Source organism: Nesoenas mayeri, assembly GCF_963082525.1.
Source record: "Nesoenas mayeri genome assembly, chromosome: Z".
In the NCBI taxonomy this organism is placed as follows: domain Eukaryota; kingdom Metazoa; phylum Chordata; class Aves; order Columbiformes; family Columbidae; genus Nesoenas; species Nesoenas mayeri.
The window spans coordinates 76,791,000-76,809,114 of NC_137542.1; the positions used below are offsets into that span (position 1 = coordinate 76,791,000).

The 18,115-nt window shown below is 43.0% G+C and overlaps 1 protein-coding gene across 1 annotated transcript in view; it reads left to right on the forward strand.

Annotated features, from left to right (window-relative positions):
* Positions 1 to 18,115, forward strand: part of DCC (DCC netrin 1 receptor) — a gene marked incomplete at both ends in the record, with an annotated part of 255,054 nt that overhangs the window by 87,114 nt on the left and 149,825 nt on the right. Inside the window, 3 exons of the mRNA XM_080362678.1 lie at positions 8,180 to 8,464; positions 11,763 to 11,913; positions 12,162 to 12,298. Coding sequence (XP_080218804.1) covers positions 8,180 to 8,464; positions 11,763 to 11,913; positions 12,162 to 12,298 — 573 coding nt within the window. The remainder of the gene's footprint in view (positions 1 to 8,179; positions 8,465 to 11,762; positions 11,914 to 12,161; positions 12,299 to 18,115) is intronic.

Sequence of the window (18,115 nt, forward strand, 5' to 3'; positions counted from 1 at the left end):
AGAAAACCGTGGCAAGTTTTACTGGTGCTTAAAGTCACCGGAGGAGTTTGTGGTGTCCCACAAGCTCTTGGGTTTTGCAACAGCTCAAAGTGATGGTGGCGAATGTAAAATGTTGTGTCATCTTGTTTTCTTGCTCTGATTTATTTGCACTTAACGTCCTTTTTAATGTTAATGCTGCTGTTGTCGCTCAGGGAGGGAAAGAGGGCGCCTGATATTCACCTGTTATATGATTTTTCTCCTCCAAATTGACATTGGAGGTCAAGTACAAGGCTGGAGGATTCAACCAGTGCAGAACTCGCTGCATTTTAATGCACTTTCCAATGATGTTATTCCTCTTATTGTTATATTTGTTTCTTACGGTAAAGAGCTCAACTCCGTCAGAAAAGACTCTTTTCTAAGCAGTTTTGTTGGTGCTACAGGCAAGAAAATGGCCCGTGATTCCATCAGCATCCCGGTCAAGTCAGGAGCACTGAAGTCATTGAGAACATGTATATAAATATATATAAAAAATAAAAAAAAATTAGGCTTCTTGCATACAAGAGTTTCAAGAGTAACCAATGGGTGCCTGGACAGTTTTGATCTGAGATGGATTTTGTGACCGAGGCCACGATAGGAGGTAGCACGTCACGTTTTTTGGCTGGATCCCACCTCAGAAATAGGTATATTGGTCACTCTGGTTTGCTAAACCGCTTTATGGACTCAAATGTAAAGCCTGAGGTTAGTCCTTACCCAATCCCTATGGAAGCAATGGACAGAGAATGCTCCATTCACAGCCCCGCGCCAATGGAAGATAAAATACGCGTGAAAAACAGGGATAAATTGTAGAATAAAATGAAGGGATACAACCAGGCATAAACTGTAGAATAAAATGATGGGCAAATAACATCCAAATTTGTGCAGATTATGGCTATTTTCTCTCCCCAACCCCAACGTAGGAGTATTTTGATGCTGTAGCGCTACCCTTCTCACCTCCCTATCCTTGTGCTTTGATCAATTCCAGCTTTATATGCAGTACCTTGTGCCTACTCCGCGGCAAACGGGTCCCGCGTGTGTGTTTGCGAGCAATAACGGCAACGACGGAGCCGTAACAACCTGGGAATTGCCGTAACTCAAGCGCCGCCGCCGCTAAACGGTCACTTACCCACAACGCCGGCCGGTGATGGAGGGTCGCCCGCTAACGCTCGATAAAATGCCGCTCGCGCCCGCGTTTCTCGCGCCGGGATTTGCCGCCGTTCTCCCAGTTTAACAACCAACGACGAGGTCGCTGCGCTCGGTTAATTCGTTTATTGCGCCGTATTTCAGGGTCGTCTCGTAAAAAGATGCGTCGCACGATTCAAATGTTTCGCCGGTTTATTAGTGAATCTGTCAGACCCAAATTGCTCCCTGGTTTTAGTGGCTTTTCTGAGGAAGCCACTGATTTCTTGAGGGTGAGGGCAAGAGTAATTCTGTTAGTTTTAATGATTAGGAAAAGCAGGCGGAAAAGCACATTTAAATAGATCTATAAATAAATGCCATGGGCTTCTGAGGAAATGATAATTTTGGAACAGTGTTGCTGCTTAGACCAGTAAAACAATTCTAACATGATTCTTGTGTGTTCAACAATCCAGTAATTTAACATCCCATTTAATGTCTCGTTTAAGTCTCCTATTATTTCCGATGCGTGGTTTGCCGCGTGACTTTGGCGTTGTTGGACGGGCACCGTCGTATCACGCGGAATTTGTCAGAACCACTTTTCTGATTGATTTGTAGTCTATTTTCTCTCGAGTTTTTGCCGTCGGGTTAAATATCTTATGAGATCAGAGAGATAAGAAGAGAGGAGTTGGGTGTTTGAAGCCAAGAGCTGTGGGGTCAAATGTTGAGCTGTTCCACATCTCGTGGGTTTACGAAGTCGAAATGTCCTGTTGGTTTTATCTTTATTAACAATGTAAGATAATACCTAATGACTCTGAAGATCTCCAAGGTGGTTCTGAAGGACTTTAAATGAGGCAAGTCACAAAAATACCGTCTTCCATTTGTAGATTGTTACATCAAGAGTTTACTGGTCCGCTCGGGGCGTCTTTGTGCTGTTTCTGCGGTGCGTTGTGGAAACAAAGTCACTGCTCCAAGTGCAAGGCTTGAATATAGAAGTGTAGAGACGTGAGGTGTTGAGATGTAGAGATGTGAGTCATGGGACGTAGAGATGTGAGACATAGGATGGAGAAACGTGAGACGTAGGATGTTGAGACGTAGGATGTAGAGACGTGGTGACGTGGAGTCGTAGGACACCGGGTTGGAAGGGACCACAAATGGAATAGACTAAATGACACTTGAACCGGCGAACTCTTGGCACACAAATGAGAGAACGTGCGGTTTTTAATCATTTGATTTTGGCATTTTGACATTTGGCCCTTTTGAGACTCTTCAGCGAGACAAAAAGTCCTGGTTTTTTTGTGCTTTTGTCCTGTTTGAGGAACAGATTTGCAGATTTCCTCGGCCTGGCCGCGAGCCACGAGCGCTGGCGAGAAGACGAAGAGATTTACACCCTCGGGTTTGTGTATTAACAAGGACAAAAGCAGTAGGTGGGCTCTTAGGCAGATGATAAAAATTTAGGATAATATTTCATTTCCCCACGCAGGTGTGTTGTGAACGCTACTGTGAACGGCGGGGAGTTACACGCTGAGAAATTCAGTATATCATGTTGGCTCGTTAATAAATACGAGCGGGTGTGTTGCTTTGAAGATTTGCTGTGCCTTGTATTTGAGGGATCAGCAAATAGTTTTAAGCTGAAATTGTGAGACGGGAGCGCTAAATCCAACCCATGGGGGCTGTAGGTGAGGAGCTCTGGAGATAATTTGCACGTAGCTATTAAGAGGTTATAATTTCAAGCCATGACCTTGAGGAATGACAGATTCAGTTCGCATGAAATGCTGAAAAATTGGTAAAAGGATAAGAAATGAAATCTTGAGGGTTGTACTTGAACGACTCACTTAAAATAGAGATTTTTGGTTGTTCTCAATGCGTGCGGGACGGTCGGGAACAAAAGTTTTGTGCCGGCGCTTTGAATCGGAGAAGATGTGCGAAGATTAAGCAGAACTGATCGTGAAGGCATGGAATCCGTGATGAAAATCCCTCTCCAGCGCAAACACGACGGAAAAAATAGATGGTTTCCACGCGTTGCGCCGAGCGCGGCCAGCGAGCGAGCCGCAGAAAAGGTGACAAGTAAATTAGATTTGAAAATTCTTGCTGTTTTGATAATCCGAGCTGACATCGGGAACGCAGGCCGCAGAAAAGTCTTTTTCACAATAATAAGTTCATTTATTTCCTGTGATAGATAAGAGGCGTCGAAGGGCAGGTCCTGGCTCTGTCTTTGTTCAGCTCGCCCTGGTGGAATTCGATCGCTGCCCGGCCCAAGTGTTTGAGCCTAAATGCTGCCTTAAATCCTCCCTTATATATCTATTTATACATTATATCTGTTTATACAGTTTTGGGAGCCTCACCTCAGGGCTCAGACTGCTGGTACCAGGGGCACCAGAATCACCTCAGGGCTCAAAATGGCGGCACCGGAATCACCTCAGGGCTCAAAATGGCGGCACCGGAATCACCTCAGGGCTCAAAATGGTGGCACCAGAATCACCTCAGGGCTCCAAATGGTGGCACCAGGGGCACCGGAATCACCTCAGGGCTCCAAATGGCGGCACCGGAATCACCTCAGGGCTCCAAATGGCGGCACCAGAATCACCTCAGGGCTCAAAATGGCGGCACCGGAGTCACCTCAGGGCTCCAAATAGCAGCACCAGGGACATCAGAATCACCTCAGGGCTCAAAATGGCGGCATCAGAATCACCTCAGGGCTTAAAGTGGCGGCACCAGGGGCACCAGAATCACCTTACGGCTCAAAATGGCAGTGCCAGAATCACCTCAGGGGTCAAAATGATGGTACCAAGGGCACCAGCATCACCTCAGGGCTCAGAAGGGTGGCACTGGAATCACCTCTGGGCTCAAAATGGCGGCACCGGAATCACCTCAGGGCTCAAAATGGCGGCACCAGAGTCACCTCAGGGTTCAAAATGGCGGCACCAGAGTCACCTCAGGGCTCAAAATGGCAGCACCAGAATAACCTCAGGGCTCCAAAGGGTGGCACCAGGGGCACCAGAATCCCCTCTGGGCTCCAAATGGTGGTACCAGGGGCACCAGAATCACCTCAGGGCTCCAAATGGTGGTAGCAGAATCACCTCAGGGTTCAAAATGGCGGCACCGGAATCACCTCAGGGCTCCAGATGGTGGTATCAGGGGCACCAGAATCACCTCAGGGCTCCAAATGGCAGCACCAGGGACATCAGAATCACCTCAGGGCTCAAAATGACGGCATCAGAATCACCTCAGAGCTTAAAGTGGCGGCACCAGGGGCACTGGAATCACCTCAGGGCTCAAAATGGCAGTGCCAGAATCACCTCAGGGGTCAAAATGATGGTACCAAGGGCACCGGCATCACCTCAGGGCTCAGAAGGGTGGCACTGGAATCACCTCTGGGCTCCAAATGGCAATACCGTAATTACCTCAGGGTTCAAAATGGCAGCAGCAGAATCACCTCAGGGCTCAAAATGGCGGCCCTGGGGGCACCAGAATCACTTCAGGGCTCAAAATGGTGGCCAGAGGGGTGGTGGGATCACCTCACACCAAGAAAGGCCTTGAGGACTTCCCAGCAAGAACATCAAGGCTCTTTTCTCAGCATGATAACTGAACGCTAAACACAAGTTGCAGAAATAATTGTCTGGCCCGTAAAACACATAGGCTGGAAAAGCTCATCGCAGTTTGGTTCTCCTGAAACGAGGCCAAATGCTTTGTTTGGCTCGGAGTTTGGGATAAATGAGGCTGGAAGCATCTAAGCTGCTTTTCCTCCGCTGGCACAAAGCGGGATGAGTCACATCTCAATCCAAAATCCATGAGACGCGTGCCAAGAGGACAGCAAAAACCCCCACGTTATGCAGATTTATACTTTTGACACTTGTTCAATGAATTTTAAGCATAATAGTGTCTGTTTAAAGTCTTCCTTTATTATCTTTTTGATGGTGATGGTGATCCTTAAGTTTTCTTTGCAGGAGCACAAACGCACTTGTATAATAATTAATTCTATAATAATTAAAATAATAGTGTACACAATAGTGTACTTTGGTTGATTTGGAGCTATTTGGACCTCACCGCCGCAGCGCGTTGTAAATAATTTCTTGGATCTCAATCCAAATTTTAACGCCAAGCCCATGTCGATCTTTATCTCCTACAGATAAGGTCACAGACCAGAGTCATCCGTGTTGAAATCCAACTTCATAAATCAAACTTCCAGGCTGGAAATCATAAATCAACAATCACAAATCATTGAGTATTCCCCATTTCACGGTGATTTTGGACGTGACGTGATCTACCAGAAGCCACCGCGTCTGTGCGTTGAATTCAAGGGGGAGCTTTGCCCGGATTTATAGCGGTCACGAGCTCTTAATTGATGAATTGATGAATCCCATCTGGGAAGCCTTGGGAGATGGGGGCTCTAATTTAGGCAGAGAGGCCGAACGCTCGCGCGTTAACGCTGTCGATGTATTTTTAGCTTGGCCGTGTGAATTTGATGAAAAAGGAGTGCTAATCAGAAGAAACCATCCTTGGTTTCCCATATATACCGTGCCAGTAGTTGAAGCAAAGAGAAGGCCCGTAGAGAAAATTAGCGGCTCCTCGCAAAGATTTTGTGTTTCCTAGCTGTTAATTATGACTTGAAATTATTTTAGCAGGTTGAATTATTTCCAGTATGAGCCACAACTTGAGGGGCGGTGGAGCTTTGTGTTGAAAATAAGTCATAAGAAATAGGCTTTTGATGACTTGATGCTTCATCTGCTTTTGAAACATGGGGCTGGTTCTGTCCTTGGCTTGTTAAGTGGGGCACCATCCTCTTCATCACTTCGCACCGAGGTGCCTTTGCTGGCAGATTGATTTGAATTACATCTATATAAACCTTAACTGCTTAAAGTTCATATATAAACCATACAAAGGCCTAAAGTATCTTAATAATATTTTATTGTGATATTTAACCCCTTCCCTTTTGTGTCTTTGTCTGATGGGTGGTATGAGGAGTTTCTTCTCAATCAGAAATGTGTCCAGCTCTTCATCAGTTCTATCACCTCGAAGACGTGCGGCCTCTAGTCCCGTAAGATGGGGTTTACAGTTAAGCTCGGTTTTATTTAGCTCCTGTTTCTATGAGCTCACCCGAACGCCGCATCCACGCTCGAATGATTTGGTGAAGCCCGTAGGTTTTGTGTTCCAACACTTGTGCAAATTACTCGCCGTAAATCTTTTCAGCCTTGCAAACAGGAGCTGGGAAATAAACACGAATATAGAGTAAATAAAGTAGCGCAGCTCTTTGGAAACCAGCCTGTGGAAGAGAGAATTAAAGAGAAGTTTCTGAAATATTTACATTTTGAGCTTCACTCATCCATGCTCGTTTTCCTTCTTATTTTCTGAAGCAAGCAGAAGGAAATCACTATTTTCATTACCTTGGTTTCTCGCCCTTCAGCTATTATGTGAATTGAAAAATATAAAAGGTCTTGTCTTGATGTTAAGTAACCTTGCAGACTTTAATTTGAAACAAATAAAGCATTTAAAGCAGTTCTTCTCCTGGGGATTTTACTGAGCGCTACTAAATTGTTGAATATTTAATAGCCCGATGTGTTCCAGGCCCCGCGGCCTGTCCCCCAAATGATAAGCCTTGTTATTAAGTGAACTTTAATTGCTTAATAATTGGGTCTTCGGGAAGGGAAGATGGGGATCCCGATAGGCTGCCGAGTAAATCAGAGTTGGGTCCGGCTTACAATTAAGCTTCCTAAGTAGCTTTGGGAAAGACCAAGGGATAGTTTGAAAATCTTGTCTATTAGGAGAGATAAACCAGTTTTAAACACAACCCTAGACAAAGGTAATTAGCGTCTTTTTTTCCCCTCTATTTTTTTGCAACGTCTTGATCTGTTACGCGTGAATTTTAGGATGTTTTCTTTAAACTCTTAAAGAAAAAGTGTTGGGATACATGCAGAAAGGGGCAAAGCATGAGCAAGCCCATCCTTTTAGTCATGGTTTTACAGTCAATTATTAGATTTTTGTGTCTTTCCTCCTAGGAAAATCTGCAGTTTTCAACAGCTGTTCATACTGTGTTTATCTTAATGTTTTATTTTTAATTAAAGTGTTGAAGGCTTCTAATTTTCCAGCTTATAGTTTGGAGATGCTCTGGGCCACAGGAGCGACGTGTTTAAGGAGGAGAACTGCAACTAGAGATGGGTGGTCAAAATATCCCCAGAAAATGAGGGTTTGAACTGGGAAATGATCCTGGGGCTCCCGCTCAAATGCATTTTTGAATACATGATTGTTCCCCGGTGCATCACTTTTGCTGAACATTTGGTGGTATTTTAATAGGTCATTTCTAGGGGATTGTCCAGGACTAGAGGCCCAAAATACGTCCCTACCATGTCCACAAGGGACCTATGAGAGGGGCTTTTGACAAGGACATGTAGTGATGGGACAAGGGGTGATGGCTTTAAACTGAGAAGAGATTTGGGTGAGATTTAAGGAAGAAATTCTTCCCAATGAGGATGATGAGGCCCTGGAGAAGTTGTAGATGCCCCAGTGCTGGAGATGACCCAGGCCGGATTGGACAAGGTGGGCAACCTGGTCTAGTTGAAGATGTCTTGGCCCATGGCCGGGGGTTGGAGTAGATGCATTTTAAGGTCCCTTCCAACTCAAACTGTGGTGTTATTTTATGATCCTTGTTCTTGTGGGTTTTTCTCTAGCACATGAAGGACCTGGGCCTCATGGTTTTGCACCGAGTGAGGTCGGAGCATCTGGGCGTTGCGCGGTTCAAGCTCCAACCTCCTCCCTCCTGCCCTCGTGAGTCAAGTGTTTCATGGAAAACAGACACAGGCCGTTCTTCATGTGAAATATTTTATTGAACAGAGGCTTTGTAGAGTATTCTTCCTTTGATTTGGAGGGAAGGAGAAATACAGCAAGGTGCAACTATAACGTTTCCCAACCTTCCATAGGTTTGGTTGTGACTTCCTTTGAACGCTCCCCTGTTCCGAGCGGTTCAAATTGTGTGATGGCATCTCTGTCCTGTGCAATTTATCTTTCCAGCAGCTATATAATTGTGTTTTGGTTTTGCTTTTAATATTTGCAGGACCACTGAGGTTCCTTTCCCAGACAGAATCAGTCACGGCTTTCGCAGGAGACACCATCCTGCTCAAGTGCGAAGTGGTTGGAGAGCCCATGCCCGTGGTTCACTGGCAGCGGAACCAGGAGGACGTGTCCCCCAACCCCAGTGACCCACGCGTGGCCGTCCTGCCCTCCGGGGCTCTGCAGATCAGCCGCGTCCAGCACGGGGACAGCGGCATCTACAGGTGCTTGGCCAAGAACCCGGCCAGTTCTCGCACCGGGAACGACGCCGAAGTCAGAGTTTTGGCAGGTAAGAACTTGGTTACTTCTCCATCACCTTGTTCTCACCTCACCGTGTCCTTTGATTCTTGGAAATGCAGTTTATCCCACCTTGTTCCCAGTTCCTTCTACAAACTTCAAGTTCTTCCTATGGAAGAGCTTGGAGACCTTTAGAAGCAGTTGGACGTCAAGGTGAGGAGTTGACACCTTAGGAAAATATTTTTGCTTTCTAACTTGAAGCACATAATTGAGATGTGTGTGAAATTGGTCTCTTTGACATGGTCAATGGGGCAGGATGAGTCCTTCCCATCACCCACAGCGCTCGCTGGAGAGTTTGTGTTGCTTCATGAACTTCAAAGTGATTTGTTGGGACCAGCTGTTGAATTTCCCTGCTCAAAGTGAGGTTATTTGGGTAATTCAGGGCCTGGCGTGACCTACCAAGGTGCCCAGAGCACTGTTTGGGATCTGACGGAGTTTAAATGGGACGCATGATGTTCCCAAATTCACGGCCGAGCGAATGTAGAACCACAGAATGGTTCAAGGTGGACCTTAAAGATCAACTAGTCCAACCCCATCTTGGTCTCCCTCTTAATAAACTCATCAGTTATATAGATGGTTATCACTGTGGTTTAATATCAAGATCTGAGCAGTAAAATAATGATTTGAAGAAGGTATTGTTGCAAAATCTCCTCGTTATACGTTATAACTAATAGAATATTTTTATATATGCATCTTGTAAGCAAATGTTACGTGATTTCTCACCAAGCAAGATCTTTAGACTTCCGAGCTGGCCTAAATGCTCCAGAAACCACTTAAGCCAGGATCAGTCCCAAGGAGTCCCTGATCATCTGCGGGTGGGTTGCTGTTTCTTTGCCCAGGTTCGGTCGTTAATGTTCTGACTGTTTGTAGGAGAGAAGGGGATTAATTGATCTCTTCCCAGCATGTTAAATTGAATATCAGGGAAACGCTGGAGCAAATAAGGAGAAAAACACGTAGCGAGGAAGCAACGGAGTCGGTCAAACTTTGGCTTAGGGCGAACAGCACAAGACTCATCTCAGGATAACATGAGCAGACAGAAACTCTTAGAAGAAATAAGCGATGCTCCTGAACCAAAAATTCAGATGTTATTGGGCCTCTTGGGAATGTTGTTGTCACGCTTTGATGGTTCAGAAAGACCTGATATTTTGCTGCTAAATCTGCTTCTCCTGTTTTCGCTTGTTGGTAGAAAACCGTCTTCAGTTGAGTCCTCTAATTAGCGGAGGTAGAAATACCCTCGTTGGCCTTTTTCCCCTGATTAGTGGGGAGAAATGAAAACTAAGTCTTAAAGCCTATTCGAAGGAATAGGCGGCAAACCAAAAGTTCATTTTTTAAATGATTTGTCCACAGATAGTGGTTGTGATTTATTTGAGGGAATTAATTCCTAGCTCAACTCATTGCTTCTATAAAATAATATCATTCCGAATAAAACTCAATAAAATAAGTCCCAGCATCTGGGTGATCCCTCCATCCAGCTCCCCACATGAGTGGCACTTGATAAGCCAACTATAGTTTGACCTTTAACCAAAAAGAAGGTGAAATTCAAAATACTTTTATTAATAATCCTGAGGAATGAGCTATTTTGCCTCTCTCCCCTGGATAAATCTGATTAGTGTGGAATTCATCTCGCATAATAAATACAAATATCAGTTTCTTGTGTTCCAGCAGCTCGCCCAGTTGGAATTAAATACAACCCGGCAACGTCCCTTCCCTACAGTAGCAATACATTGTATTTTCTATTATTCTTTTACCTCAAGATCTCGAAGAACAAGTCAAGGGGTTGTAAATATTTGTCCCTTCGTTATGGATGAGGAAAGCGTCTCGTAATAAATCATCATTAAAGCGAGAAATGGGACCCCTGATGTATCGTCTCGCGTTCCACACAGATTTAGTGAATATACTTTGAAGTTACTACAGCAAGGAGAACATCTTAACGCCCCAATTCATTATGGTGTTAATATTTTAACCACGTGCATCCTTATTATAAATCAAGTTGTCCCGGCAAACATATTATCCAAATATGTTTGGAAATGTTTTCCTGGGTACGATGCGATGGGAGGATTTTGTCAATGGAACGACACGGCGTAACTCAGTTCAATGAGATGCCAGACAATGGGATGCAACATATTTTTAGGAAAGTTTCATTTTTTCAATATATATTTTAGTTAAAATACTCCAGGTGCATTTTTTCTGAAGTGCCCAAGAGCCATATCCAAGTCAACTTCATTTTTCTTGGCGAACCCAAATAAGTTACATCAGCTTGAGTTCCACATGTTCCAAGACCAATTTAATGTGAGAATAAATGAATCCTCAACTCTTATTAATGACATTGAGACAAATCTGAGGGTTTGTGGAGAGAACCATTGGTAGTCGACTCTCAAATATGCTCGTATTGACGTTTGGGTTCCCTCCAGTTCAACCATTTCTCATGTTGGTTCCTGCTTAGTTCAACTTTGGCCTTGGCCTTTTGGTTTTTGGGGGCTGTTCATTCAATGATGTCCCTCAAGAACACGCCAAATTTTGCCAGGTGGGGAAGAAAAATCCCAATATCATTGGTTTTCATGACTTAACATCTTCCATCTGAACTAAGATACTCATTGAAATCAAATAGAACTTGTTTGTGGTTTCAGAACTAAGCGCTTCTGAAGGGAAGACAATCCTATCATAAGATCTGGAGGCCAACACGTTTGGTTCAACATCTGTCATAAGAAAATAAAGTAGTTTCTTGGCATATGGTTTTGTTCCCTGGTATTTCAGCCACAGTCAATGGGACTTGGGTCTGTGTTGTCCCTTGGGTCATTGTCACCCACTCATGGCAGTTGGATTTAAGCCCACAGCTTAAGCTTTAAGCCCGGCCCACCGCTTGGGTCAGGCAAAGGAGAATTTAAAGCATTCATCTTGCTATTTATTCCTTCTCAATTCCAATTTTTCAAGTGATTTCATTCTTATTTTTTTTTCCTTCTCTCACCCATCGTATTGTCCAACTTCCCTCTCGCAGCTCCAAACCAATGGCATTAATCTGCTCTTAACCTTAACTCTGGCTTTCCAAGACCCGGCTTTAATACCAGGCTGTACATGATCCATTTTCACTTGCCCAAAAGCTGGTATTTATTTCTGCCTTCAAATTGCTCCTTGGGGTTCAACAAGCGGCTCCAAGATTGTCATTTGATAGACTTTCTCTATGAAAACTGTGGGCTCTTGGGTCTGTATTGATCAGTCGTTCCCAACAAAAAGAATCCGTATATATATATATATATTTTAATGGATGATCAATGCTTCTTTTGCTCTCGTAGATCCAGGTCTGCACCGCCAGCAGTTCTTCCTGCAACGCCCATCGAACGTGGTGGCCATGGAAGGGAGAGACGCCGTTCTGGAATGTTGCGTCTCTGGGTACCCCCCTCCCACCTTCACGTGGCTGCGGGGGGATGAAATCCTGCCCATCAGGTAGCTCAACCCTTCGGGGGTCTCATTTTTCACGCTATTACCCATTTCCTTGAGCAAAATATCAGGATCAAACCACCATAACGCTTTAAATTCAACGGGGGGAATGTGGCAGTCATGATGTTTTTTCCTCCCCGATGATGAGACTGGACATGTGGCTCATTATAGCATGATTCACCATATATATTACTATTTCTCTAGATAGATAAAGCACCGTAACACGCTACAGACGTTTATTCTCAATGTTTCAGGTCCAAAAAGTATTCGTTACTAGCTGGGAGTAACCTGCTCATATCCAACGTGACCGACGACGACTCCGGGACCTACACGTGTGTCGTCACCTACAAAAACGAGAACAGCAGCGGCTCCGCCGAGCTCTCAGTGATGGGTGAGTACACCAACTGTACTCAGTTGGCTGTTCTCAGAGTATTTGATATGATTTGAATCAGATTTTAGGTTTGAATCGCTCCCTTTTGCTGAACAACTTGATTTTCATACCTCCGACAAAGTGCAAACTCTCCAAGTTTTGATCGGATGGAAATCAAGCCCTGTGAGTCTTTCAGTACCTCCCGCCACACTCTATAAACCTCTTACAATATCAAATATTAGTTGCTACCGCCATTTGTTTCGTATACGCACCTTTCCCTTGATTTCGCCTTCTCGAATCCTTATTTTCAGCACTAGAAAGAAGACAAGAAAATAACATATTAGCGTCTTCTCACCAAATTAACAATAGTTTAAGTAAATTTATAGAGCAGCGATGGGTTCCTAGTGTTAAACGTTAAGCAGGCGCCTTCCTCAACCTCCTTCCCCACGGCAAATATTAATGCAATCTGAAATATGTTTAAATCTACTAGCTGCCTCTTATTTTTGCTTTATTTAAAGCGCCGAACAATAGCAGAGCGCATTAGCGTTGTTCAGGCAGATCTAACGAACGGCGTAGCTAATGCTTCGTCAAACAATAACGCGTTTCAGTGCGCCATTCATTTGGCGTTCTGGCTTTAAAGCTTGTGCATGAAAAATACATTCATTAGTGAATAGAACATTAATTTGGATTATCGGATATGCCGTGCTTGTATAACAATATCCTTTTATCAAGCTATAATCAAATATAATAATTACTGATGGTGGAGGGTTCACTTGTATTTCTTCAGGTGCATTCACGTAATTCATTGTTTTACTGGATAAAAATAAAACCGCGGCTTTATAATTGCCCAAGTTCATTTATTATGGACTTGTTTTCATTCTAATGAATCAAATATTGAAAAGGCAGGTAAGTTGTTAGGCAGGATACTTGATTTGTCTTATTGAAAGATGCTGATCTCCAATCTAGGCTTGACAAGTAGAATCAAATTGCATTGATAATTGCAATCATTATCGGCGAGAGCAACTGTGGCTTGAGCATCATTGCCGTCATTATCGTGTCGACATCGCTGACCGCGCGGTCCCCATGAAAATTAATAGCGACTTAGCATCTCATTCCTTTCTGTACCTTTTGAATAAGGAAGGTGAATTTTCCTGCACTTGGCAACATGAAGAAGGTGGAATTGCAAGAGAGCGCTAAGCATGAAACTACAAATGAAATATAGTGTATATTGGTATTAATAACAGCAAATTAAAGGAAATTACAGGCTCGAAACGGAGCGATGGCGACAGCAAAGTATCTATTTTTCCTTTATCTAGGCCGCTCATTTGCTCAGAATCTGTTTATTTGTCAAACCCTCAAATGCGCTGAAGTTGTGTCATCATTATATCTCCTAAACAGAATAATTAATTGATAGGTTTGTGTTTTCTTTGGCTAGATACAAATGTAGATATTTGTATGCGTTTCCTTGGAGTTGTAATACATGTTTATTTAACAAATGTTGGTATTTTGTTGCCTTTTTGAATATTGATGTGATCTTGTATCTGTAAAACAAAGAGGAATAAGGGAGATGTTTGCAGGCTGAATGGCAACAAAAATAACAATTGAATAATTATCTCTGAAGTCCGAGGAGACAACATGGGATCAAAGTGAATCCCATCACATGGTAACGAGATGCTTTTGATGTTTTAAATAACGAGGCAATTTGCAAGAAAAGGAGAATTTCACAATGAAGTTGTTTGAAAGAGCTCAAAATAACTTATTTCCATGGTGGACATAGACTAAAATGGCAAGAGGTGGAAGAATTGGGTCTGAAAGTGGCATAAATCCAGAAATAACAGGTTTTCCGTACCCTATTCCTACTCGTGGGATCTCTGACATTGGGAAAAATCCCTGGGATTTCAGGTCCTGGTAAATCAGATCTATATATCTAATTAGATCTATATCTAAATCTATCCAATCTATCTAAATCTGTCTATCTAATCTATCTATCTAATTAGATCTATAGGTAGAATTAGAATTAGATCTACAAACCCAGTATTTTTGGTCCCAATTGATAATTTGCTGCTATGCCGTCATACAGAAGTTAGTTTTCTTCCTGCTCGTTAATTAACCTGCCCCTTAATTGTATCAAAGAGCCCGATGATAATTGGACTGATAGGGTTGGGAAGGAAAATCGCGTCTGAAAATGGGGAGTTTGGGCAACTATTCTTTCCATAATAATGCAAAAAAACCCACTTCTACTGAGCATCCAAATGTATAAACTCCAGACAACTCGGCTGCAATTCGGGAGCGTTTTTGTTCTGCGCAAATGCCTTTTATTGGGGAGTTTTTAACACCAAGTGTTAGTTTTGTTGGCTGGTTCAAATAGTTCTCTGTAAGTAATGACCTCGAAATGTGGTGTGAAATCCATCAATCAACCCACGTGAGTCACGGAAACCAGTTTGACACAACTACCCGAGCTTAGGAACACCAAAACCAAGCAGAAAATAACCCCCAAAACCGGCGTTTTCCTCTCTAATCCCATTTTCTGTCTCATCTCCCGATCCCGTGGTTAAATAGAAACATCGATACAAAATAGAAACATCGATATCGTCCGTAGAATCAAAGAATCGTAGAAGAGTTTGTGTTGGAAGGAGCCGTCAACGCTCATCCAGTCCAACCCCAACCATGAGCAGGGACATTGGAAAACCCCAAATTCAAATATTTCAATAAATCTTTGCGAAGAAACGTCTTTTTGGGGCGTATTGATGTGGGACAGGCAACCTGAGCTCTGTTGGGAATATCCAGTTGACCTCTTGCAATCTAAGGTGGTTTCTCAGGTGCTGGGCCTGATGGATCAATAACTGAGTCTGTGCTCGCTTCCCTTGATTTAGAGGATTTAAAGAATTTATGACCGAATCGATAGCATTCGATGGCTTCACTGAAGCCAGCTACACTTTTCTATCCTTTATTTTTAATTTCTTTTAATATATCTTGAGCTCCACGAAGCAGCTCAGCCTAGTGGTCCGGGCATCCTCATTGAGCATCCTCAATGGGTCAAGAAACTCATGTAATAACTCAGTGCCCTTGGGACAGACAAAATATAATAATCATAGTAATAATAGTAATAATGATAATGTAATAATATCACTGCTTGCAAACTAAAAGCTCATGAAACAATATATTTTCCCCTTTTAAACAGAGTTAATCTATGGAGCTTCCTATCAGAGTATAGAGTTGGGACCAAGCGATTTGGACATGGATTCAAGATTTGAAGCTTTTTATTGGATACGGGGGCATTGACCACCAAAGAAAATAGGATTTTAAGTTTCTCTTTTATGTCTATGTTTTTATATAAATAGATGATATGTTCATATATGTGTGTATATATATATGTGTGTGTGTGTGAGCTTCAAACTTGACTTAATCCGTCATGAAAGAAGCAGCCACTTCTGTATAAAAACACAATAATTATTAGGTACAGAATAATACATGATTAAACTATAATTATTATATTTTAAGCATGTATTATTCTGTACCTATTTACAAGAGTTTCTCTGAGCTTAGGCTGGTGTTAATATTGGTGGTGAGGCTGGACTAGAATGAGCAGCAATCTGATCTTAGAGGATTTAATCTTATTTTCCTTTCAGAGCAGTTTAAAGAATTTATTCGGACTTATGTCTTCCCTTTCAATGGACTCTGTGAATAACGAGGTAAATGCCCATTTGCAGGTACAGGGCAGCTCGGCCCCGTAATGGGGGTGATTGAATTACAGCCCGTTAGTTTTGAATGAATGAGGGTCGAGTGGCTCATTCAGCCCATTCTGGAAAGGGACTTGTTATCAATGAGCATCAAATACTTCTTCAGCACCCGACGCTTGGAAAAAGCACTTGAGAGAAACTCCAGCGTTGCCTTTTTTTGATAATAGTGTAGAAATTCAGTCCTATTAAAAATAAATACACATAACAAGGTCTGTGATGGCGCCGCTCACTTGGCCGATCACAGGAAGGTTGGTGTTCCAGGCATAAAATATCCCTTGGAATCCAACGGTAAATGAATGTTGGGAAGATAACGATACCAGCTCTGTGCATCATTTGATGTTTAAACATTTTGTGGATCAGCCTGCCCAATAGCTTGTTAAATAAACTGGTTTTTCTCTGAAAAAGGGAATTTTGCTGCTGCCAGAAACACTGTTGAGTGTGTTGGTGTGTTCGTGTCACTGCGGAGGTGACTCCGGAATAAAACGTGGGACCAACTGGGCCATTCCCATTCCCAACTGGTGATGAACCAGTTTGCTGCCCCAGAGACCTTCAGCCATCTCGAAGTTAAATTTAAATATCTCAGCTCTGTAGGGTTTGCATCCGCTTCTTAAGATTGGCTGTGGGTTACTGGCTGTGGGTTACTGGCTGTGGGTTACTGGCTGTGGGTTACTGGCTGTGGGTTACTGGCTGTGGGTTACTGGCTGTGGGTTACTGGCTGTGGGTTACTGGCTGTGGGTTACTTGGCTCTGGGTTATTGCTCGTGGTTCAGGGAGGTTTGGGAGTGCAAGTGCCCATTTGAGAATCTCCCTTCATTGCTCCAGCGCATTTTTTGGAAATGTTACCACCAAATATCTCCTTAGAAATTGTGTCGTATAGAAGACTTTGGAATAGTTTTGTTGTGCAAAGCTCCATGTGGAGGAGATGGGTCATTTGCATTGGAGGTAGTGGGATATATTATATACATTATGATATCAAAAGACTCTTTCACCAAGGAATGAATGACAGCGTTTCCCATGGCGGTGCTTCCACACCGTGTTTCCCCACGTTCTCTGTTTGCGATGGGAGATGAATGGCAGCGTTTCTTATTTTCTTTTGCTATTTTTTAGTCTCTTTGCCTCCCGGCTCTGGTTTGATTCAGCCTGACAGGAGCCGCCGCTTTGATGGATGGTTCGAAAAGGGCCAAACTGAAATGAAGGGTGAACTGTGCTGGCTTATGGAGTGGTTCCCATTCAACTCCACACTTAACAGGAATTAATGCACCTGCCAAAATTCAATTATTAACAGAGGAGCAGGAGGGCGGCCGAGAATGAGCAACGTCTGTTACCTGTAAATAATGGATCCAGCGCTATCCCCAGGGCTTTTTTTCCTCCGGATTTGACTATTTTTCCCATTACTAAAAGTGTTTGGATTATTTTATTTTCATTATATTTTCTTTTTGCTTTTTCTCTTTTGCTTTTTTTCCTTTTCCCGCCTTTTTCCTTTTCCCCCCCTTTTCCCTCCCTTTTCCACCCCCAGTTTTAGGCCAATTAGATGCAAACATGAGCATTTTTAATCACCTTTTTATACATAAGAAATGATTAATTGATTTTCATGGTGAACATAATCTCCCATTTTAGCTGATATATTTGTTTCCTCAGAAGTCTCAGAGGCTACAAGTTGATTAAGGCGACTCTATTTTTCCACTCTCTTTAAATATTGGGCAAGTGAATTAATTCATGAATTAATTAATGCAGATGCTTTTGATCCACATCTAAACTAAAGAATTTATGGAAGAAAGGTGGAAAAAAGATGATTTGGGAGCCCCAAGCGCAACTTTTTGCCAATGGTTTCTTCACTGAAAACTTAATTTCGTAAGGTTATAGATTTTTCCTGGTGAAAATAGGCTTAGGGAATTATTAAGGTGTCAAGCTCCAGTATACAAACCAAAGGGTATTATATTGCGTTTTCTGAAAATAAAAGAGCAATTAATACAAATAATAATTGGACGTTAGGGTAGGTGTATATGGAGCCTTGGTCTACCTTGACTTGAGTGAGGCATTTGACACAGGAATCTTAGCGCAGCATCCATAGTTGGTTTTATTGAAAGCCGTTTAAATTC